General features: G+C 42.5%; 1 protein-coding gene across 2 annotated transcripts in view; it reads left to right on the top strand.

Annotated features, from left to right (window-relative positions):
• The window catches only part of TGFBR1 (transforming growth factor beta receptor 1), a 349,773-nt gene that overhangs the window by 16,788 nt on the left and 308,013 nt on the right, over positions 1–24,972 (top strand). For both annotated transcript variants that reach the window (XM_075315001.1, XM_075315000.1), the window contains exon 2: positions 14,160–14,405. In XM_075315001.1, the coding sequence (XP_075171116.1) occupies positions 14,160–14,405 (246 nt within the window). The remainder of the gene's footprint in view (positions 1–14,159; positions 14,406–24,972) is intronic.

A 24,972-nucleotide genomic window follows, 5' to 3' on the forward strand; every position in this document is an offset into this window, starting at 1 on the left:
CCAAGCATACAGCCAAAGCTACCCAGGAGTTCATGAGTGCAAAAAAGTGGAACATTCTGCAATGGCCAAGTCAATCACCAGATCTTAACCCAATTGAGCATGCATTTCACTTGCTCAAATCCAGACTTAAGACGGAAAGACCCACAAACAAGCAAGACCTGAAGGCTGCGGCTGTAAAGGCCTGGCAAAGCATTAAGAAGGAGGAAACCCAGCGTTTGGTGATGTCCATGGGTTCCAGACTTAAGGCAGTGATTGCCTCCAAAGGATTCGCAACAAAATATTGAAAATTAAAAATAATTTTGTTTGGGTTTGGTTTATTTGTCCAATTTACTTTTGACCTCCTAAAATGTGGAGTGTTTGTAAAGAAATGTGTACAATTCCTACAATTTCTATCAGATATTTTTGTTCAAACCTTCAAATTAAACGTTACAATCTGCACTTGAATTCTGTTGTAGAGGTTTAATTTCAAATCCAATGTGGTGGCATGCAGAGCCCAACTCGCGAAAATTGTGTCACTGTCCAAATATTTCTGGACCCAACTGATGTATGTATGTATGTATGTGTGTGTATGTATATATGTATGTATATGTGTGTATATATATGTATGTGTGTGTATATATATATATATGTGTGTATATATATATATATATATATATATATATATATATATATATATATATATATATATATATATATATATATATATATATATATATATATATGTATATATATATATATGTATGTGTGTGTGCATATATATATATGTATATGTGTGTGTGTGTGTGTATGTATATATATATATGTATGTGTGTGTGTGTATATATGTATATGTGTGTGTGTGTATATATATGTATATGTGTGTGTGTGTATGTATGTGTGTGTGTGTGTATATATGTATGTGTGTGTGTATATATGTGTGTATACCGTATTTTTCGGACTGTAAGACGCACCGGACTATAAGACGCACCCTTGTTTTATAGGAGGAAACAATAGAAAAAAAAATAAAATTAAAGTAAAAGAATGTGGTCATGACACAGTTATTTTACTGCTGACAGTGTTACTGAGGTAATAATATCAGGAATAGCAAAGTGAAGAGAAAGACATACGCCTAAAACTTAGCCTTTAATCTAATGTATTATTAAAAATCCACAATGGACCTAAAAAAACAACAAACAGACCACTAAAACAGCCAATACACTCATAAACGGTAGAGGACCAATTGGCTGATCACACAGTTTGATACGTGGAATGTGACATTCATATATGTAATCAGCACACTGTACCGCACAATATACCAGCAGTAATGAACATGTAATGAATATCACATACTATACAAGTAAAATATATCTTTGTACCGTGTTAGCCAGTAGAGATAAAAAAATTGTTTAAAAGAACAGAGTCCTCAGTGGTTGATACCTTTTAATGGCTAACTGAAAAGATGGTAATAATTGCAAGCTTTCGAGACTACTCAGGTTATACCATGCCTGATGAAGAGACCTGAGTAGTCTCGAAAGCTTGCAATTATTACCATCTTTTCAGTTAGCCATTAAAAGGTATCAACCACTGAGGACTCTGTTCTTTTAAACAATTTTTTTATCACATACTAAACAGCCACAATAAACACATGCCAGAACTACAGCTGGCAGTGAGTACAGGATGAAAAAAGGAACGGTCTTACCCCGTCTGCCGTGTCACCCTTTCCCTGTACCAAATGGAGCACTTATTGCTGGGTGTTTCTGGTAACCATAACATATGAGATCGCCTGGTCCTTAATCTAGATGACTCAGGTCTCCACAGGTTCCAATACAGTATCCAGCAGTTGTGCAGGATTCTCCCAACGCGTTGTCTTTACATCATCAGGGGAGGATAAACAATCCGGTATTCAGGTCACAATGAGACCCATGCAAAGCGGCATATATTACTCCATTAATACCAGGGATATTCCTGGGCAGAGTGCCTTTAGAGGGCGTGCATAGTAGTCATGTAAACCTTGACAACGCAGGTAAATGACCACAACAAAATGGCCACGGCTAATATCACAAGATCAGCGTTACACAATGGCCATATGAAAAGAACGGCCCATCCACATCCACATTGGGCCGAGACAAGCCTGTCATATGTAGTACAGGCACCCAGATAGGTAGGAGGCTCATACATAGTACAGGCAATGAAAAACATATAATGCATCAGCAGACATATTCATTCAAAAAGGGAAAATAAATATACACAGATTATGTACGTTGTTTATATAATGACAAGGGGCCAGGACACAAAATGTTTCAAAAAGGATCAGGAGAGGTCAGTAAGGACCCAGGGAGAATTAGGTAATATGGTATAGGGAACAAACCCGTTATATGGCCTAGGAGGGAAAAGCACCAGCACCATTCTAAAACCAAACTACAGCCCTATATCTAAGTCTGGCCCTACCTATTTGTGGAGGTCGGCACCCTAAGATAGAACGGTGGTTGGTGCCCCCACTCGGGCGACGACTATCCCTCCTAGCCACTAATCTGTACTAATCTACCACAAAGGGTGCAAAAGAAAGAGATTCATTAAGGCCCAAAGGTTTGCTAGTTTTTAGCCAGAAGATCCACTTCGTTTCTTGTCTCAGAATTTTGTTATCCCAGTTACCGCCTCTGAGGGGGGGTGTCACGACATCAATGCCCTGAAAACTGATTGATTTAATATCACCTGCGTGATGTTCCATAATGTGACGGGCCACAGGCGTATCATTGCCCAGGCGGATATCGCGAATGTGTTCCCCTATTCTCCTCCTAAATTCTCTCTTGGTTTTTCCCACATATTCTTTCTGGCAGCTACAGGTGGCTTTGTAGATAACGCCCTTCGTTTTGCAGTTAATGAATGAGCGGATGTCAAAGCGTTTCCCAAGGACATGAGAAAAGAAAAATTTACCTGGATTAATATGACCACATGCAATGCAGCCGCTGCATTTATAACATCCTTTGACTGGATTCCTTAGCCATGTCCTAACAGGACTCGAAAAGTGGCTGTGGACCAGTCTTTCCTTAATTGAGCGGGCCTTCCTATAGGTCACTGAGGGGGCATTAGGTAAGAATTCACCGATATCATTGTCCATCTTGAGAATGGACCAATGTCTCTCAAGGATCCTTCTAACCTCCCCTGATCCATTATTATAGGTGGTAATGAACCGAATAATATCCTCATCAGAAGTGGATCTTCCTGGTCCATGCAACAGGTCATTCCTAGTCCTCTGTTGAGTCTCAAAGAAAGCTTTCTTAATCACATGGTCGGGGTAGCCTCTATGCTGAAATCTAAGGCTCAAGTCACGTGCCTGTTGTTGAAAACCCTGCTCATCCGAGCAGTTTCGTTTTAGTCTGTGAAACTGACCCTTTGGAATACCCCTCTTTAGAGCATGAGGATGACTGCTCTCCCAACGTAAAAGAGAGTTGGTGGCAGTCGGTTTTCTGTAGGTGCTAGTATGGATATCACCCACCGAATCCCTCTCCACAAGTACATCCAGGAAAGGTAACTTCCATCTGTCAAACTCACAGGTAAAAAACAAACCCAAGGAATTGTCATTAAGTGCAGCAACCGTTCTCACGATCTCATCCTCAGTGCCCCTCCACAGGACAAATACGTCGTCTATAAAACGACACCACAAGACAATGCTGTCCTGAGGCACGGGGGATGACTCACCAAAAATGCAGGTTTCTTCCCACCAGCCGAGAAGGAGGTTTGCATACGATGGGGCCACCGGACTCCCCATCGCGGTCCCCCTCAGCTGGTGGAAAACCTGACCGTCAAACAGGAAGGAATTATTCTTAAGACAAAATTCAACAAGACTCAAAAGAAATGCATTGTGCTCATCGAATTGTTGCCCCCTACTTCTCAAGAAAAAGCTTACCGCCTGTAAACCCAGGTCGTGTCTAATTGAGGAGTAGAGGGATTCAACATCAATGCTCACAAAAATGACATCGTCCTCGATGGTAATCCCCTCCAATTTTTTGAGCAAATCAGTAGTGTCTTTAAGATGAGAACCCAGAGATGTAACAAAAGGTCTTAATATTCTGTCAGCATAGACACCAATATTCTGTGACACGCTTCCGATGCCTGACACTATTGGCCTACCTCGTAAGGGGGATAGGCCCTTGTGTACCTTTGGAAGGCAATAGAAGGTCGGAGTTACTGGGAATGGAGGATATAGAAAGTCAAATTCCGTTTTACTAATCAAGTCTCTACCACGTGCACTCAATAACAATTCTCTCAAGGTCGCCAGATAGTCGGATGTAGGATTCCGATCAAGTTTCTCATAATTGGATCTATCATCCAGGATGTCCAAACACATCTTTTTGTAATCAAGGACATTCATAAGTACGATGTTGCCACCTTTATCTGATTCCTTAATTACAATATCAGTGTCCTTCTCCAAATTCCCAAGACACACCATCTCATCTTTAGTAAGATTGAATTTACTATTGTGCTTTTCAGTGATCGTAGCTAGATCCCTTGTGACCAAGTTGCAAAAAATATCAATGGAGGATACCTCACTAATAACCGGAGGCATCTTACTGCTCTTTAGTTTCAGGTCAGTAAAGGGACCTCTACCCTCAGAATTTGGATTAATGTCACTCAGATTGTACAGGAATCTGACATCCTCCAACAAATCATTCGCAATACCCATCTCTCTACAAATTTTCTTGTTCTCCATGGCAAAGTGTTTCTTCCATTTGAGTTTTCTTGTAAATAAATTAAGATCTTTTACCGCATCAAAATGGTTGAAGTCAGACGTAGGAACGAAGGAGAGCCCCTTACTGAGTACCGTCATTTCTATCTTGGAGAGGGGTCTATTCGAGAGGTTAATTATCTGGGTTGAATCCCCTGTGGATTGAAACCCACTGGGCCTTGTTTGCTCCTCAGGAAATGGTTGGACTCTAAAAAAGGTCCCTTATTGAAACCACCCCTGTCTGAATTCCTACCTCTTCCCCTTTGTTTAGTCCTCCGCTGGTTCCCCCTCCCCTCTGTATCAGAGAACTCTGTATCGGTAGATGTACCTTCTGTATCACTCGGTTTATTATATCTAATGACAGGAAAATTATATGCCTTGTTGTCTCTAAATTCCTGCACGTCTCTAATGTAAAACCTGTGTTTTTTCTCCTTCAAATGATACTGATGTTTCTCAATAATACCCTGTAAGGTGGTCTCCTTCGTCCCAAATTCCGTCTCACTAGAAAATTTTTTTGTGATCTCCACTTGTTCCCTGAGTAAGCCGTCTAGCCTGGCCAGATTTTTCTTCTCCTCTTCCAATAAGAGGGTCATTAATTTCAGGGAGCAGTTAGTGATCTCTTTATGCCATGCAGAAATTAACTCCGGGTTTTTATACCTGTAATTCGGAGTAAGAGAGATGCGTATGTTACGTGGTACAATATGATCCTTGAGATAACATTCAAGGGATTGTATCTCCCACCAAGAAGTAATCCTGTTTTTATAGGTTTTGGTCAGATCCCTGAAAGCACCATTGAGTGATGGTGTGTATTTTTTCTGTGTGAATTCCCTTTCTGAAAAAACCTCTTTTGCCTCTGTTGCCCATGAGCTAGTATCAAAGCCTGTAGTGAGGAAACCAGCCATACCCCTCAATAAATATTGAAAATAGCTACTGGGTATCAATTCACTAGTAAATAATAGGAATAGCAAAGTGAAGAGAAAGACATACGCCTAAAACTTAGCCTTTAATCTAATGTATTATTAAAAATCCACAATGGACCTAAAAAAACAACAAACAGACCACTAAAACAGCCAATACACTCATAAACGGTAGAGGACCAATTGGCTGATCACACAGTTTGATACGTGGAATGTGACATTCATATATGTAATCAGCACACTGTACCGCACAATATACCAGCAGTAATGAACATGTAATGAATATCACATACTAAACAGCCACAATAAACACATGCCAGAACTACAGCTGGCAGTGAGTACAGGATGAAAAAAGGAACGGTCTTACCCCGTCTGCCGTGTCACCCTTTCCCTGTACCAAATGGAGCACTTATTGCTGGGTGTTTCTGGTAACCATAACATATGAGATCGCCTGGTCCTTAATCTAGATGACTCAGGTCTCCACAGGTTCCAATACAGTATCCAGCAGTTGTGCAGGATTCTCCCAACGCGTTGTCTTTACATCATCAGGGGAGGATAAACAATCCGGTATTCAGGTCACAATGAGACCCATGCAAAGCGGCATATATTACTCCATTAATACCAGGGATATTCCTGGGCAAATTCTGTCCTCATATCCCCCACCTTCCAGGTATATATGGCCCCCATCGTGGAATATGTATGTTCCCCATCATTATATGTGTGATCCTCCAATTTGGTGTGTGTGTGTGTGTGTGTGTGTGTGTGTGTATAGTTATATAGTGTGTGTGTGTGTGTGTACATAGTTATATAGTGTGTGTGTGTGTGTACATAGTTGTGTGTGTGTATATATAGTTATATACTGTGTGTGTGTGTATATAGTTATATAGAATGTGTGTGTGTGTGTGTGTGTGTGTGTATAAATATATATATATGATCCATCCCATCCAGGTGTACAGTAATGCCTTTATATATTATTTATTGCCTTACTTTTACTGTTGTGCTGCTCACCATGCTTCAGTTTGTTCCTGGCATTACAAACACAGTCTCCCATATCTCAAGGACCTGCAGTGATGTAATGAAGAGGCGGGCACTGTGCTGCTCTGCCCACCCCTCTGCATTACATCACTGCAGGTCCTTGTCAGCTACGGGAGACTGTTTCTAGTGCAGAGGCAGCAGGAGCAAAGTGAAAGCAATGTGAGCCCTCAGCACAGAGACTGCGGCTGTGCTGTGATGCCGTGCTCTGGCCCGGACACTGCAGTGATCTGCACTTCCCCCCGGGCCATACATGAGTGCAGCGGCACCCTGCTCCTGCCTCCTACACAGCGGACACACAGTCTCCCCAGCCGCTGCAGGAAGCCGGCGTCTGGAGCTCCCACGTGTGACCGCTGTTTACATTAAACAAGTTTTCATTAGCTGCTCCTCACACCCGCTGACTGCAGAGAGAGGTGGGCGGGGAGCAGCTAATGAATATTCACTGACTTTAAGCAGCGGGCACACGTGGTTTCTCCAGCCGCGGGCTTCCTGTAGCAGCGACCCTCCCTGCCTCCTGTGATCCCACTGCATAGCGCTGACTCCCCACATCTCCCTACCCCGCAGCTTCAGACCATAAGACGCACCCCACACTTTCCTCCCAAATTTGGAGGAAAAAAAAGTGCGTCTTATGGTCCGAAAAATACGGTATGTGTGTGTGTGTGTGTGTGTGTGTGTGTGGTATGTATATATATATATATATATATATATATATATATATATATATATATATATATATATATATATATATATATATATATATATATATATATATATATATATATACACACACACATATGTGTGTACATATACACACACATATATGTGTGTACATATACATACACACACACACACACACACACATGTATGTGTATGTATATGTGTGTATGTATATATATATATAATATATATATGTTTTCAAAGGAATCCTCTGTTGTGCAGCTCCTTCTGACTCTGTTCCCCCAACGGGAGGTTGTTAATTATGTGCTTTGGATGATTGCTAGTAGCATATAAAGCTATGTGCGCACAGTGAATTTTTGCGCGTTTTTCAGGTGCGTTTTTGGCCTCAAAACTGCATGACTTTACTTCCCCAGCAAAGTCTGAGTTTTCATTTTTGCTGTCCGCACACCACTGTTTTTTTTAAGCTGCGTTTTTGAGCTTGAAGAAAAAAAAAATGGACATGTCAATTCTTTCCTGCGTTTTTCTGCGTTTTCCGCCCATGTAATGCATTGGAAAAACGCAGCAAAATGCAGTGATGAAAAACGCAGCAAAACGCACCAAATCGTGGTAAAAACGCATGCGTTTTTTGATGCTTTTTTTTTCAACGCAGGTGTGTTTTTGTGCGTTTTTAGCGGCCAAAAACGCAGCGTCAAAAAAACGCAGCGTGCGCACATAGCCTAACAGGGAGTTACCAGAGACAGATTTGCGATTTATATTTTGGTGTTGGAGACATAACAACCTCACCCATTAGGAAAATGTCCAGCAAAGAAATATTGCAAGGATGCACTTGATAAGTGAATTTTAGATTTTCTCTGTTAAGATATTCAATAAAAGAATTTATTCTTGTTGGATCTCCTTTCCATATCAGTAAACAGTCATCAACACATCTCCCATAATATTGTATATTATGAACATAGGGGTTATCATTATACATTTTTCTTTTTTTCCCACCATATCATGAAAATGTTTGTTAGCGATGGGGAGAAATTTGCCCCCATCGCGCACAGCCTTGTAAGTGCAGGAACATATTAGTTCTACTTCCAAACATAAAATAATTATTCCGGAGTAGAAAATGAGTGACTGATATTAAATATTCCTGGAACTCAGGTGAATATTTAGTGTATTGCTTTAATTGATTACTCAAAGCTGTTAGAGCTAAATCATGGGGGATGGAGGAATATAACTCTGTAATATCGCATGTTACCCAGGATCTGCTCATTAATGGCTGTAACTAGACATCAAGCCACTGACAAAGATTTTCCAATAGAGAATAAATATCTGAGACTTTTGGCCTGAATACTGGAGGAAAACCTCCTTATGTACCTTGGCTATGGCATGAAACAGCGGTATTTTGGATTTTTTTTTTTTTTGGATTGAAATACTCCACTTGTTTATTATCTAGAGCATTCATAGCCAGGCCTTTATTTAACAATCTCTCCAAGTTGTTCCAAATATTTTCAATTGGATCTCTTAAATTTTTTTTATTTTTTTTTATTTATACTTTTGGGTTAGTTAATTTCTGATTCATACAGGCCAACATAAAGTATAGTGACTACTCCACCTTTTGTCTGAGTCTTTAATCAATATATTGGGATTATTTTGTAACTCCTCTAGTGCAATTAGTTGTTTTCACTGCCCCCCGCGCATCATTATCAGCGCGGGGAGCAGTGAATAAGTACGGTACACTCATCGGCCACTTCCGTGCAGCACCGCGATCTCCTCCAGTCTGCCGGTCAGCTAATCTATGTAGAAAGCAGTGAGCACAGTGATGACGTCATCGCTGTGCGCGACGCTAGTCACGCAGGTCAGCTGACCGGCAGACTGGAGGAGATCGCGATGCTGCAAGGAAGTGACCGGTAACGGCTCAACAGATCAGCGGCGCTGCTTCTGCCGCCACACAGGGGGAGGAGCAATGCTGCATGGAGCGAGGAAAGGGGAGTATAAACGGTTTGTTTTTTGTTTTTTTTTGTGTGCTACAGGATATATAGCAGGTTGGAGGTATATAGTAGGATGGATGGCAGTATGTAGCAGGTTGGGGGTATATAGCAGGATGGATGGCAGTATGTAGCAGGTTGGGGTATATAGCAGGATGGATGGCAGTATATAGCAGGATGATAGATACAAGGCAGGAGGATCATTACCAGGCTGGGGTACCTTTAGTAGAGAATTTGGGGACATTACCCCCATAATAGTGTCAGCAGCAGATCCTCGCCCCATAACAGTGTCATGACCACATTTTTAGTTGTTTAAAATTTTATTTTCCCATTTTCCTCCTCTAAAACCAGGGTGCGTCTTGTAGTCCGAAAAATACTGCGCGTCCAGGTCACAGCAGGGAGCTCTCCTGTAATAAGGCTAGGGGTCGGATTCCGACTATCGGAGTAAGGCTAAGACCGCACTTTGCGTTCTCCTATTTGCAGTTCTAAACGCACGTTTTGGGCTTAATTGATTTGACTAAAGTTGCCTTTTTCAGAATTTTAGCGCTGAAAACGCATGCGTATTTACCGCGTTTAAGATGCATTTTCAGCACTTTTTACATGCTTTTCCCCTTGCGTTTTGACATATGCGTTTTGAACATCAAGACACTGCTAAATAAAGATTAAATAGTCAGACTGAAAAAAGAGAAAATAAAACCGATATAATTTATAAAATAACAATGAAATTTGTTAAATTTCTTGAAAATATTGCGTATTAATAAAATGTATTGCAAAAATAGAAATAAAAACAAAATTTTCACTAATTTAATTGTCGGTCTATGTGTGTGTGTGTGTAAAGGGACATATTATTCCATTATTTTAATGTGTGAAAAGCATGCGTTTTTGAAGTTAAAAATCGCGGCGCAATGTCAAGGATCCTGTGACATACGTTAATTTGACAAAGCCAAAAAAACGCTACATGTTGCGTTTTTTAAACATGTTAAATTAACGCAAAAGGACGGATCCTGCGTCTAACGGACGCAAACGAATGCAAACGGAGGTGGACGCAAGTCCATTGAAAATGCATTGAAAGGAAAACGGATTTGCACAGGATCCGTACTTCCGTTAAAAAAACGTTTTCAACGGATGTTAAAAAAACGTAGTGTGAAACCAGCCTTAGCAAAACGCTGCAGAAATGTCAAAAACAACTGACGTGTTGCTGCTTTGAACGCATGGTTTTTGCCACAAATTATGCAAATTAAACGCAGCGTTTAGAAATGCAAAGTGCGGTCTGAAAATCAACATTTACCATTGACTTTGCTGTAAAATCAAAACGCATGCCTTTTGGCATGAAAAAAGGTGCAGTTCAAAATGGCGCTAAAAAGCAGCTGAAACGCAGGTGAAGCTATTAGAGTGAAGGCAAAAAGGCCAACAAGTGCTAAGCATCTCTGGGAACTGCTTCAAGACTGTTGGAAAACCATTTCCGGTGACTACCTCTTGAAGCTCATCAAGAGAATGCCAAGACTGTGCAAAGCAGTAATCAAAGCAAAAGGTGGCTACTTTGAAGAACCTAGAATATAAGACATCTTTTCAGTTGTTTCACACTTTAAGTATTTTTCACGTTAATTCATAGTTTTGATGTTTTCAATGTGAATCTACAATTTTCGGAGTCATGAAAATAAAGAAAACTCTTTGAGAAGGCGTGTTCAAACTTTTGGTCTGCCACTGTATATGTATGTGTATATATGTGTAAAATATATATAATATATATATATATATATATATATATATACTATATGTGTGTGTGATATATATTAAATTAATGGCGCTATAGAAGTGAGTAAAATAAATGAATAATAAATGAATAATTGCAGACCCTGAGGCACCAAAACAAACCCACCCCCCATAAGTAGCCGCATTTTGGAAACTAGACCCTTCAAGGAATTCCTCTAGCAAGTGTTGAACATTTTGAACCTATAGGTGCTTCACAGAACTTTTTAAATTGTGAATGTGAAAACAAAAATTGTGTGGCAGCTTGTTTTTTTTTTTTTTCCCCTGCTAAAAATGTTTTTTTTTTTTTCTTCCTCACATTTTGTAATTTTCTGTAACGCTCTACACCTGAGATGGTAAAGTGGCAAGCTGAAGTGGACCTACTGGATCACAGTGGTCCCTGGGCTTACACTTCAGTAGAAGGGGCTTGAGTAAGCATGGGTCAGGTGCTACTCCCAGGGCAGAGACTGGGACTGTGGTTCTAACCCCCAGGGCCGTGACCAACGTGTGCAGACGGGTGGAGTCTGTAGTGTACATGGGGACCACCAGAATAGCTGAGGTAGGCAGCACGGATAGGCAGAGTCACTAGCAAGGCTGGGACCACCGGAGTGGCTGAGGCAGATGGGCAGAGTCACTAGCAGTACTGGGACCACTGGAGTGGGGGAGATAGATGGCACGGCCAGGACGGACACAGTTGGGGTCACTAGAGTCAACAGGATAGACAGGTAGCATATGCCAACATGACAGAACGGACTGGAACCAGGTGCCAACGTGGCTGGACAGGACTTGACAGCATGGTGAGAGCCGGCCACTGTAAGTGTGTGTCCCTGTGAGGAGGGGAACGACAGGTGCAGGGACACCAGCGCTACAGTTTCACAATGATAATAGGAGAAAACTGACCCAATGAGCCCCTATCTATGATCAAACATTGTTGATTTTGGCACATGGCAGGGCTCGGAAAGGGTGCTATTTGTTTTTTGGAGTGTAAATTTTGCTGGTTTAGATTGTAAATACCATGTCACATTTGCAGAGACCCTGACATGCCAAACCAACAAACCCCACACATGTGACCCCCATTTTTTAAACAAGACCCCTCTAGGAAGTTATTTAGGAGGGGGGAAAAGAGCATTTTTAGCCTGCAGTTGGTTCATAAAATTTTAACATTCAAATGTAAAAACAAAAGTTCCATATTTTCCACTAAATAAAGTGAAATAAAAGTATGCAATGCAAGGAATCACTCATAAAAAAAATCCATATTTAATAAGGAAACAGTTTAACTGTATCAACAAAGGTTTTTTCCACTAAAATACTGTTTCAGCACCAAATTTATAACTTGCACGAGGGGTAATAAGAGAAAATGAACCCCATAAACAGGAAGTGTTTGACCATGTCACACACCCCGCATGCCCAGATAAGGTAGTAAAATGTTAAAATTACATTTACTGGTGACTACTGGCTGGTGTAGTTTGATTTCTTCCTATTACCACATACTTGACGACAATTTTATGTGGCCAGCAATGCTTTTTATTTTTTTTTTTATTGTTTTTTTATTTTTGGGACCGCCCAATGGGAGTACCAGACATCTTGGAGATGTATATAAGTGTGTTCTCACATGCCATCTGATAGAGGTTGGAGAGGAAGAAGCAAAATGGATGCTGTTATTGCGAAAATTAGGCATGCCTATATTGATGATTCTTATCAAGCCAACGTTTTGGCGTATACGGTTGCAGAGAAGGAGCGGCAACAGCGTAAGCGGTTTTGGGTCCACCCCATTAACTCAGTCGGGATGTCCCTGGGCGTTTTCCACACACTTCATTTGGAGTTGAGAACACACCCAGAAAATTTTTTCAGTTATGGCCGGATATCTCCAGAAATGTTCGATAATTTGGTGGAGCGGGTAGACCCAATGATACACCGCAGCGATACATATTGCTGGCTGGCAATCGCTTCAGCAGAGCGGCTCATGATAACACTCAGGTAAGCCAATTGTATAGTAGCATATGTGCTACTCATCCTGTAATGTAATGGCTGTACTGTTGGCAAGTACAACGGAATCTGCCAAATCATTTTTGGCGGATTCCATTGTTTCTCAAAGCGGCGGATTTTGACTGATACAAAACAACGGAAGTGTGACTGTTGCCTTAGTCAGTCACTGCATGGCATGTCTTATGTTTACATGGAAATGTACTCCATGTAGCTATATTACGATTAACACCATTAATTCATATCTGGACACCGATCAAGGGAACGAACATCTGCAAATATGTGAAAGGACTCTGAAGATCAATCAACATGACAGAAAACGTTTGAGAACTATGGCATCCTAGGTGAAGTGAGGTATGCGATGAATCTCATCGGGCAAATTTTATTTTAAATGCCTGTTTACACAGGCATTCAGATGACTAGCTGTGATTTCGTGCCGACGGTTGGTTTAAGTGTTGGGGTAGTTATTGTCACACAGAGTTTGCTATTGGTGACACAGAAGGTGCACTTTGCTAGCAAATTTGAAATAATGCTGATCTTTTAGGCTATGTGCACACGTTGCGTATTTGTATGCAGTTACGCTGTGTATTGCACTGCAGCGTAACTGCATGCGTCCTGCATCCCCAGCACAATCTATGAAGATTGTGCATAATCCATGCCCACGTTGCATTTTAGAACGCAGTGATTTGCATGCTGCCAAATCGCTGCGTTCTAAGAAGTGACATGTCACTTCTTTTGTGCGCTCTGCATGCAGCCCCCGCTCTGTATATGGGAGGGGCTGTATTGAGAGCGCATGAAATCGGCTTTTCAGTACGCACTGTTTCTGCAGCGATTTTGAAGCGCACGTGTGCTGTTCAAAAAGCTGCAGAAATTTCTGCAGGGACAGAATGCAACGTGGGCACATAGCCTTATTATGCTTTGACATTTTTCTGGCTTTTACTTAACCATTGCTAATTACTGCAGTTGGAGTTTGTCAGCTGTAACTGATATCCACTGAACATGCTGACCCTATACAGCCTACTGCCCTAGAAATAAGATATGGTAGCTATATGCTTTTTTCTGAAATATATATATTTTGATACGTTTTCATGGATCCCCTTTTTATTCTCCCTTCTTTTTCAGCCTTGAAGTGTCTTTGTGAACATTGTGTAAAAGACAACCAAACCTGTGTGACCGATGGATTGTGCATAGCAACTCTTCTAATCCAAGATGGCAAGGAAACCCGTAACAGTTTGTGTGCTGCAAAGTCAGAACTTGTTCCTTCAGACAGACCGTTCATGTGTGCTTCCAACATTAATGGTGTTGTCTATAACGTGGCATCTTGCTGTAGCCAAGATTTCTGCAATACAAGAATTCCATTTCCCACAGGTAAGCAAAGGATTAAAGGGAAGTTGCCATCCCCCAAAATACAGTTAGGTCCAGAAATATTTGGACAGTGACACAATTTTCGCGAGTTGGGCTCTGCATGCCACCACATTGGATTTGAAATGAAACCTCTACAACAGAATTCAAGTGCAGATTGTAACGTTTAATTTGAAGGTTTGAACAAAAATATCTGATAGAAATTGTAGGAATTGTACACATTTCTTTACAAACACTCCACATTTTAGGAGGTCAAAAGTAATTGGACAAATAAACCAAACCCAAACAAAATATTTTTATTTTCAATATTTTGTTGCGAATCCTTTGGAGACAATCACTGCCTTAAGTCTGGAACCCATGGACATCACCAAACGCTGGGTTTCCTCCTTCTTAATGCTTTGCCAGGCCTTTACAGCCGCAGCCTTCAGGTCTTGCTTGTTTGTGGGTCTTTCCGTCTTAAGTCTGGATTTGAGCAAGTGAAATGCATGCTCAATTGGGTTAAGATCTGGTGATTGACTTGGCCATTGCAGAATGTTCCACTTTTTTGCACTCATGAACTCCTGGGTAGCTTTGGCTGTATGCTTGGGGTCATTGTCCATCTGTACTATGAAGCGCCGTCTGATCAACTTTGCGGCATTTGGCTGAATCTGGGCTGAAAGTATATCCCGGTACACTTCAGAATTCATCCGGCTACTCTTGTCTGCTGTTATGTCATCAATAACACAAGTGACCCAGTGCCATTGAAAGCCATGCATGCCCATACCATCACGTTGCCTCCACCACGTTTTACAGAGGATGTGGTGTGCCTTGGATCATGTGCCGTTCCCTTTCTTCTCCAAACTTTTTTCTTCCCATCATTCTGGTACAGGTTGATCTTTGTCTCATCTGTCCATAGAATACTTTTCCAGAACGGAGCTGGCTTCATGAGGTGTTTTTCAGCAAATTTAACTCTGGCCTGTCTATTTTTGGAATTGATGAATGGTTTGCATCTAGATGTGAACCCTTTGTATTTACTTTCATGGAGTCTTCTCTTTACTGTTGACTTAGAGACAGATACACCTACTTCACTGAGAGTGTTCTGGACTTCAGTTGATGTTGTGAACGGGTTCTTCTTCACCAAAGAAAGTATGCGGCGATCATCCACCACTGTTGTCATCCGTGGACGCCCAGGCCTTTTTGCGTTCCCAAGCTCACCAGTCAATTCCTTTTTTCTCAGAATGTACCCGACTGTTGATTTTGCTACTCCAAGCATGTCTGCTATCTCTCTGATGGATTTTTTCTTTTTTTTCAGCCTCAGGATGTTCTGCTTCACCTCAATTGAGAGTTCCTTAGACCGCATGTTGTCTGGTCACAGCAACAGCTTCCAAATGCAAAACCACACACCTGTAATCAACCCCAGACCTTTTTAACTACTTCATTGATTACAGGTTAACGAGGGAGACGCCTTCAGAGTTAATTGCAGCCCTTAGAGTCCCTTGTCCAATTACTTTTGGTCCCTTGAAAAAGAGGAGGCTACGCATTACAGAGCTATGATTCCTAAACCCTTTCTCCGATTTGGATGTGAAAACTCTCATATTGCAGCTGGGAGTGTGCACTTTCAGCCCATATTATATATATATATATATATATATAATTGTATTTCTGAACATGGTTTTGTAAACAGCTAAAATAACAAAACTTGTGTCACTGTCCAAATATTTCTGGACCTAACTGTACATTTCAATAACTGAAAAAAAATGAAAAGTATTTATGTTTTGTTTAAATATTATAATTTGTTTTTAATTGAGCAAAATATAAAAAAATAACAAAGTTTGGTATTTTCCACTCTTAAACACTAGAGGGAACAGCTGTTGAAACCTAGTATTCAACTAGCTCACAATACATCTGCAGTAAAACTAGACAGAATCTGTTGTCATGTGTCTGATGTCACGTCTCCCCTCACCTTCTGGGTGTTTGCAAAAGGATAAAGGAGGATGAAGTTTAGGATCTTAGTGTGGAGCAATTTTGTTGGTGATTGCAAAGTGATCCTGAACTGTGGAAGGTGTCACCGACAATGGCTGGCATAGTGCCCCACTGTATGTTACCCACTCTATACTGGGCCCAGTATATTCTGCCCCCATATTACTGTGTCCCCCAGTGCTCTCTGTGCCCCTCCAGCATCCCACACTGCTCTGTGTACCCTCTGTGCAGAGCACAGAGTGCTGACGGGAGGAACTGCCGAGGTGCGTACTGGCGGCAACCAATGGTGATCTGCAGCCTGAGCCTGGTATTATACTATAGATGTCACGCTGTGATCATCGCTTGCTGCAGCATGCACTAACCTCAGACCTCTGCTCCTGGCAGCTCCCCCTGTCAGCTTGCTGTCTTTCGGCAGCCTCCTGACAGTGCATAGAGCGGTGACAGGAGAAGCTACCTGGAGCAAAGGTCTGAGGTGAGTACATGCTGCGGTGATCACAGCATGAGATCTATAGTACAATACCAGGCTCAGGCTGCAGATCACTATTGGTTGCCGCCAGTACTCCTCTCGGCAGTTCCTCCCGTCAGCTAACCAGACCCCCCCCCCCCCCCCCAAAAAAAAAACCAAAAACACAAAAAAACAAAAAAAAACCTGTTCTGTATCTCCACCTTCTAATTAATGTATGTATGTATGGATGTGTATCTATATAATATACACACACGCGCACACACTGTGTGTGTGTGTATATACACAGAAACAGAAGTTCCGTGCGGCACACATCCTTCACGGTGCACGTGTCCAAGGAAGGCATCCACAGTATAACTAATACAAAGGGCCGCCACTCCAAACAAACAATACAAACAACACTCTATACAAACAATTAGTGGATTACTTCCTTTGTGACTGACCCACCTATCTCATCTGCATATTAAATTAATTAGTTGAACAAATTTCCATATATGTTTTCTCATTTCAATTAAATCAAAAACACACAGATTAACTGAGATGATGGTTCAGTCACAATTACACTGGATTTTAACATGTAAAGAAACTAGAATTGAACAGCCTCAAAGGGTTACATTTTTTCCCCCTTGCTATAAAATTACATATGTAACATCTGAACACCAAAAAATATACATTTTACATTTTCCATGTAACTATAATATTGCAAATATAATGTCATAGCATATCAAATATATATTTCGTGATTTTAATAAATCACATTTTTCTTTTGAAGAAAAAAACAATAAAATAAAAATAAACTGTTACATCAATTCAATATTACATACCAGGTATCGCTGTGTTACAAAAAACAGGTTACATCATAATCCCTATTCAATCCCAGTGGATGAAGAGACTGCAATCGGTGTATCCAATATAGCTCACGCTGCTTCAATGCCCTGACACGGTCTCCTCCTCTCCTGGACTGCGGGACGTGCTCCAGGATCTGAGAACGCAATTGTGACACATTGTGTCTGTGTTCAGCAAAGTGCTGCGGTACCGGTAATAAAACATTTTTTTGTCTAATGGTATATTTATGGTTAGAAAGCCTCTCTTTTAGTTTGAGTTGTTTCCCCGACATAGATAAAACCGCAGGGACACTTCACAATGTATACTATGTAGCTACGGTCACAAGTGTAATATCCTCTTATCTTAAATGATTCTCCCGTGCGGGGGCGGGGGGGGGGGGGGTGAAAGGAGTCTCCGTTAATGATCCCTCAACAATGTACACAATTATGGCACAGGAAGGTGCCCATCACAGGGGTAGAAAAGGTTTTTGCTAATTTACTTTTACCACTTAAGGTACCGTCACACACAACGAGATCGCTAGCGGTCGCTGCTGAGTCACGGTTTCTGTGACGCAGTAGCGATCCCGTTAGCGATCTCATTATGTGTGACACCTACCAGCGATCAGGCCCCTGCTGTGAGATCTCTAGTCGTTGCCGAATGGTCCAGGCCATTTTCTTCAAAGGCGATGTCCTGCTGGGCAAGGACACATCGCTGTGTTTGACACTGTGTGACAGGGTCACAGTGGCTGATGAGATTGTTATACAGGTCGCTACTGCGACCTGTATCGTTCCTGCATCGTTGGTAAGGTCTTTGACATCTCACCTGCGACCTCCCAGCGACTTACCAGCGATCCCTATCAGGTCGCATTGTTTTCGGAATCGCTGGTAAGTCGTTGTGTGTGACTGGGCCTTTAGATCTGCTCTTACAATTTTATCTCTCAAATTCTGCGATCTACGGTGATAGATTAGAGGGGCAAATTAAATTCTTTAATTTTTGGATAAGAATTAGGTATTACATTCCAATGTTTGCGCAGAATACGATGTACAAAAACTGACCGGCTGATATTAATAAACGCAATGCGCTTCTCCTTTTTCTTTGCAACAGGTTTTTTAGATCTTTGATCTTTTAATAGGGATTTGGGATACCCTCGCTGAGAATTTTTTTTTAGACATTTCTTCAAGCCTCATCTCACATAACTGAGGGTCGGTAACGATTCTGCTTACCCTCTGATATTGCGAATAGGGGAATGATTTCTTTAAATGTGGAGGGTGGTTACTAGAGAATAATAACAAATTGTTCCTGTCTGTTGGTTTTTGTTTTTTTTTTTTTTTTTATATATAAATCTGTAGTCAATACCCTTGGTAACCATCACATCCAAAAAACTAATTTTTTCAGAAGAAACCTCAATAGTAAAATTTATTTCTACCCAAATTGTACGAAGTTCCTGAACAGAAACCTTGAGAGCTCGAATGTCGCACCTCCACACGCAAAAAATATCTATAAATCTTCACCAAAATAAACAATGGTTTTTAAAAAAATTATTTGAATAGATGAAATTATCTTCAAACCAAGCCATATAGGCATTTGCATATGGAGGTGCGACATTCGAGCCCATCGCTGTACCGCACCGCTGTTTGTAAAACGTATCCTGAAATAAAAAAGTTTTCTTCCAAAATGAGAGATAACGGATCCAAAAAAAAACCTTCTGTGTGTCTGTGTGATTGGACGATTGTAACAACCATTTCACAGCCCTTATTCCTTTGCTATGTACTTTGCTATGTTTATTAATTAAAAAGGAAAATGTTTTGTCATCAAATATTCAGCCCCAAAAACGATTGATGACAAAAGTTTCCTTTTTAATTAATAAACATCCTATTACTCCAGTTCTTAATGCACTGCCTAAAATGCACAAATCGCTGGAAAAAATGCCCGGGAGGCCGACAGTGGCACTGACAGATTCGATCTTGTCAGCACCAGCTATCTTCCTAGAGAAGATTCTAACCCCTCTGATAAAGTCTACACCGTCATTTTTATTAGATACCTCGCAGTTTCTGAATGACATTAATAAATCATCATTACTGATTTTAAGATTTTTAGTCACCCTAGACGTTTGCAACTTGTATACGTCCATTGTACATAGCAAAAGAATAAGGCGGGCTTTGCACACTACGACATCGCAGGTGCGATGTCGGTGGGGTCAAATCGAAAGTGACGCACATCCGGCGTCACTTGCGATGTCGTAGTGTGTAAATCCTAGATGATACGATGAACGAGCGCAAAATCGTCGTCATCGTATCATCGCTGCAGCCTCCGACATTTCCATAATGCCGGGGGAGCGACAGGTACGATGTAGTTCCTCGTTCCTGCGGCCGCACACATCGCTGTGTGTGAAGCCGCAGGAGCGAGGAACTTCACCTTACCTGCCTCCCGGCTGCAATGAGAAGGACGGAGGTGGGCGGGATGTTTACATCCTGCTCATCTCCGCCCCTCCACTTTAATTGGCCGCCTGCCGTGTGACGTCACTGTGACGCCGCACGACCCGCCCCCTAAGGAAGGAGGCGGATCGCCGGCCAGAGGGACGTCGCACGGCAGGTATGTGCGTGTAAAGCTGCCGTAGCGATAATAATCGCTACGGCAGCTTTCACTATATATCGAACGTGCGACGGGGGCGGGACTATTGCTGCAGCATCGGTAACACATTACCGATGTTGCAACGTGCAAAGCCCGCCTAAGGGCTGTGAAATGGTTGTTACAATCGTCCAATCACACTGACACACGGAAGGATTTGTTTTTGGATCTGTTATCTCATTTTGGAAGAAAACTATTTTTTTTATTTCAGGATATGTTTTACAAACAGCGGTGCGGTACCGCGATGGGCTCGAATGTCGCACCCCCATATGCAAATGCCTATATGGCTTTGCTTGAAGATAATTTCATCTATTCAAATTTTTTTAAAAACCATTGTTTATTTTGGCGAAGATTTATAGATGATATTTTTTGTATGTGGAAGTGCAACATTCGAGCTCTCAAGGTTTTTGTTCAGGAACTTAGTACAATTTGGGTAGAATTAAATTTTACTATGGAGGTTTCTTATGAAAAAAATTAGTTTTTTGGATGTGATGGTTACCAAGGGTATTGAAAACACCCTGACTACAGATTTATATAAAAAAACAGGAACAATTTATTATTCTCTAGTAACCACCCTCCACATTTAAAGAAATCATTGCCCTATTCGCAATATCAGAGGGTACGCAGAATCGTTACCGACCCTCAGTTATGTGAGATGAAGCTTGAAGAAATGTCTAAAAATGTTTCTCAGTGAGGGTATCCCAAATCCCTATTAAAAGATCAAAGATGTAAAAAAACCTGTTTCAAAGAAAAAGCGCATTGGGTTTATTAATATCAGTCGTGGTCCGTTTTTGTACATTGTATTCTGCACAAACATTGGAATGTAATATCTAATTCTTATCCAAAAATTAAAGAATTTAATTTGCCCCCTCTAATCTGTCACCGTAGATCGCAGAATTTGAGATATAAAATTGTAAGAGCAGATCTAAAGGCCCAGTCACACACAACGACTTACCAGCGATCCCAAAAACTATGCGACCTGATAGGGATCGCAGGTAAGTCGCTGGGAGGTCGCAGGTGAGATGTGTCACAGTCAGATCTTACCAGCGATGCAGGAACAATACTGGTCGCAGCAGCGACCTGTATAACGATCTCAGCAGTCATTGTGACCCTGTCACACAGTGTCAAACACAGCGATGTTGTCCTGCCCAGCAGGACATCGCCTTTGAAGAAAATGGCCTGGACCATTCTGCAACGACTAGAGATCTCACAGCAGGGGCCTGATCGCTGGTAGGTGTCACACATAACAAGATCGCTAACTGGAACGCTACTGCGTCACAGAAACCGTGACTCAGCTGCGATCTCGCTAGCGATCTCGTTATGTGTGGCGGTACCTTAAGTGGTAAAAGTAAATTAGCACAAACCTTATCTACCCTAGTGATGGGCACCTTCCCGTGCCTTAATTGTGTGCATTGTTCAGGGATCATAAACGGAGACTCCTTTCACACCCCCCCCACTCCCGCACGGGAGAATCATTTAAGATAAGAGGATATTAGGGTGGTGTCACACATAGCGACGCAGCAGTGATCACGACCAGCGATCTGACCTTATCAGGATCGCTGCTGCGTCGTTACATGGTCGCTGGTGAGCTGTCAAACAGGCAGATGTGACCAGTCCCCAGCCAACAGCGACGCGTGGAAGCGTAACTAAGGTAAATATCGGGTAACCAAGGAAAGCACTTCTCTTGGTTACCCAATATTTACCTTAGTTACTAGCGTCCGCCACTCTCACGCTGCCAGTGCCGGCTCCCTGTTCCCTGCACTCCTAGCCAGAGTACACATCGGGTTAATTACCCGATGTGTACTCCAGCTACGTGTGCAGGGCACTGGCAGCGTGAGAGCGGCGGATGCTAGTAACTAAGGAAAATATCGGGTAACCAAGGAAAGAGCTTCTTGGTTACCCGATGTTTACCGTGGCAGGCTGCCAGACGCCGGCTCTTTGCTCCTGCTCGCTTCAGTTCGTCGCTCTCTCCCTGTCACACACAGCGATGTGCGCTTCACAGCGGGAGAGCAACATCCAAAAAAATGAAGCAGGACATTTAGCAACGACCGGCAACCTCACAGCAGGGGCCAGGTCGTTGCTGGATGTCACACACAGCGACGGGACGTCGCTGCTACGTCACAGAATATGGTGACTTAGCAGCGTCGTCGTTGTCGCTATGTGTGACACCACCTTTACACTTGTGACAGTAGCTACATAGTATACATTATGAAGTGTCCCTGCGGTTTTATCTACGTCGGGTAAACAACTCTGAAACTAAAAGAGAGGCTTTCTAACCATAAATATACCATTAGACAAAATGTTTTATTACCAGTACCGCACCATTTTGCTGAACACAATGTGTCACAATTGCGTTATGAGATCCTGGAGCAAGTCCCGCAGCATAGGAGAGGAGGAGACCGTGTCAGGGCATTGAAGCAGCGTGAGCTATATTGGATACACCGATTGCAGTCTCTCCATCCACTGGGATTGAATAGGGATTATGATGTAACTTGTTTTTTGTAACACAGCCAAAAATGTGATTTATTAAAATCAAGAAATATAGATTTGATATGCTATGACAGTGTGTGTGTGTGTATGTATATGTGTGTTTATATATATATATATATATATATATATATATATATATATATATATAACACACATATACACGCTGCTTCAATGCCCTGACACGGTCTCCTCCTCTCCTATGCTGCGGGACTTGCTCCAGGATCTCATAACGCAATTGTGACACATTGTGTTCAGCAAAATGGTGCGGTACTGGCAATAAAACATTTTGTCTAATGGTATATATATATATATATATATATATATATATATATATATATATATATATATATATATATATATATATATATATATATATATATATATATATATATATATATATATATATATATATATATATATATATATAATATATATATATTGTGAGACTGTGACCGGGGTTATCTATGACGGCCGGTATGTCTCGCCCCGGTTGTGCTCACTCCATGATAATCCACTATAGGGTTAATGCTGTTTTCCCTACAGGCTGAAGGGAGGGATAAATAGATTCAGGAACAAGGGCAGGTGTGCCGGGTGTGAGGGGGTGATCACATCTCCCTGAGTTCTCTGCCGGAAAGGCACATATGTAATATTGTGGACTTTTTTCTTTGGAATAAACCGTGTGCTGTGAACCTTGGTGCCTGGATCCCGTGTCTTCTGCAGCGCAGCCGACGACGCTACCTCACATATGGTGGAGAATGCAGGCATGACAGCCGGTGAGGTGTAGCATCCATTCCTGGTGACCCAGTAGCACATGTCCTGGATTCGAGCGGCTATACTACAGCCCAAACCCGGCGACGCCATGGAGGACATACTAAAGCATTTGGCTCAGGCTAATGCACAGCAGCAACAGACCAATGCACACCTGCTCCAATCCTTGCAAATGCAGGAAAAAAAATTCCAAGAACAGATGTATCAGGCCAATGCACGTCAGCAGCAATCCTTGCAAGTGCACCAAGAACAGATGGAGCAGGCCAATGCACGTCAGCAGCAAGCCTTGCAATTGCAGGAAAAAAGGCACCAAGAACAGATGGTTCTCCTGGCCAAGTCGATCCGTGCCGGACCGGCAGCAACAACCCCGGGATCGGGTGATGACGGCAGCGTCCGGAAAGCGGTGAGACAAGCGTTGCAAAAGATGACCCCGGGTGATGATGTGGAAGCGTTCCTGGCGGTGTTTGAACGGGTGGCCGAGCGGGAAAAGCTGCCGACCCCGCAGTGGGCTGAGGTATTGTCACCTTATCGGACGGGGGAACCCCAAAAAGCATACCTGGACCTCTGTACCGAGGACGCCATTGACTATGTGACCCTGAAAGCCGAAATACTGGCTCGGTTGGGGGTGAATACCTATGTACGGGCTCAGCGGGTAAATCAGTGGTTCTTTAAGGAAGCCAAACCCGTACGCTCCCAGGCCTATGACTTGTTACATCTTGTAAAAAAGTGGTTGCAGCCTGACACTCTGAGCCCGGCGCAAATGGTGGAAAGGGTAGTAGTGGATCGTTTTGTGCGCACTTTACCCGTCACCGTTCAACGGTGGGTCGGACAGGGTGACCCGAGTACCCTGGACCAATTAGTGTCCCTGGTAGAGCGGCATGTGGCTACGCAGGACTTGATACGGGACACTGAGACTTTGCGTACCGCCCGGCGGTTCGGCCCCTCCAAGCCTAGGGCCAAGGACCCACCGCTGACACCGGTGCGGGAGTCCGCTACCGTCCCGTCTGAAGCTGCACCCTCCGTCCCTGAGGTCCGGAAAACTATGTACCCTAAACGACAACTCGTCAAGGGGGTGTCCTTCCCCATTAGATGTTGGCGGTGCCAGCGGGTGGGACATATGGAAGCCCAGTGTCCACTCACCACGGAGCCCATGGATTGTGGGGTTACCCGGCGGGGTTCAATGTACGCTCAGGTGGTGTGTACCGCTGACCTGGTCTACCCAGAGACTGAGCCCCACTTGTGCCAAATTCAGGTGAATGGATGTCCGGTTACAGGCTTGTTGGATTCCGGAAGCTTAGTGACCCTTGTGCGATCAACCCTAAGGGCTAAAGTAAAGGCCACCGGACGTACCGTGGGGGTGGTTTGCATACATGGGGACCGCCGAGACTATCCCACGGGGATTGTCACCATCACAGCACCTTGCGGTCAGGTGCAACATGA

This window comes from Anomaloglossus baeobatrachus, chromosome 6 (genome assembly GCF_048569485.1).
Source record: "Anomaloglossus baeobatrachus isolate aAnoBae1 chromosome 6, aAnoBae1.hap1, whole genome shotgun sequence".
NCBI classification, from domain to species: domain Eukaryota; kingdom Metazoa; phylum Chordata; class Amphibia; order Anura; family Aromobatidae; genus Anomaloglossus; species Anomaloglossus baeobatrachus.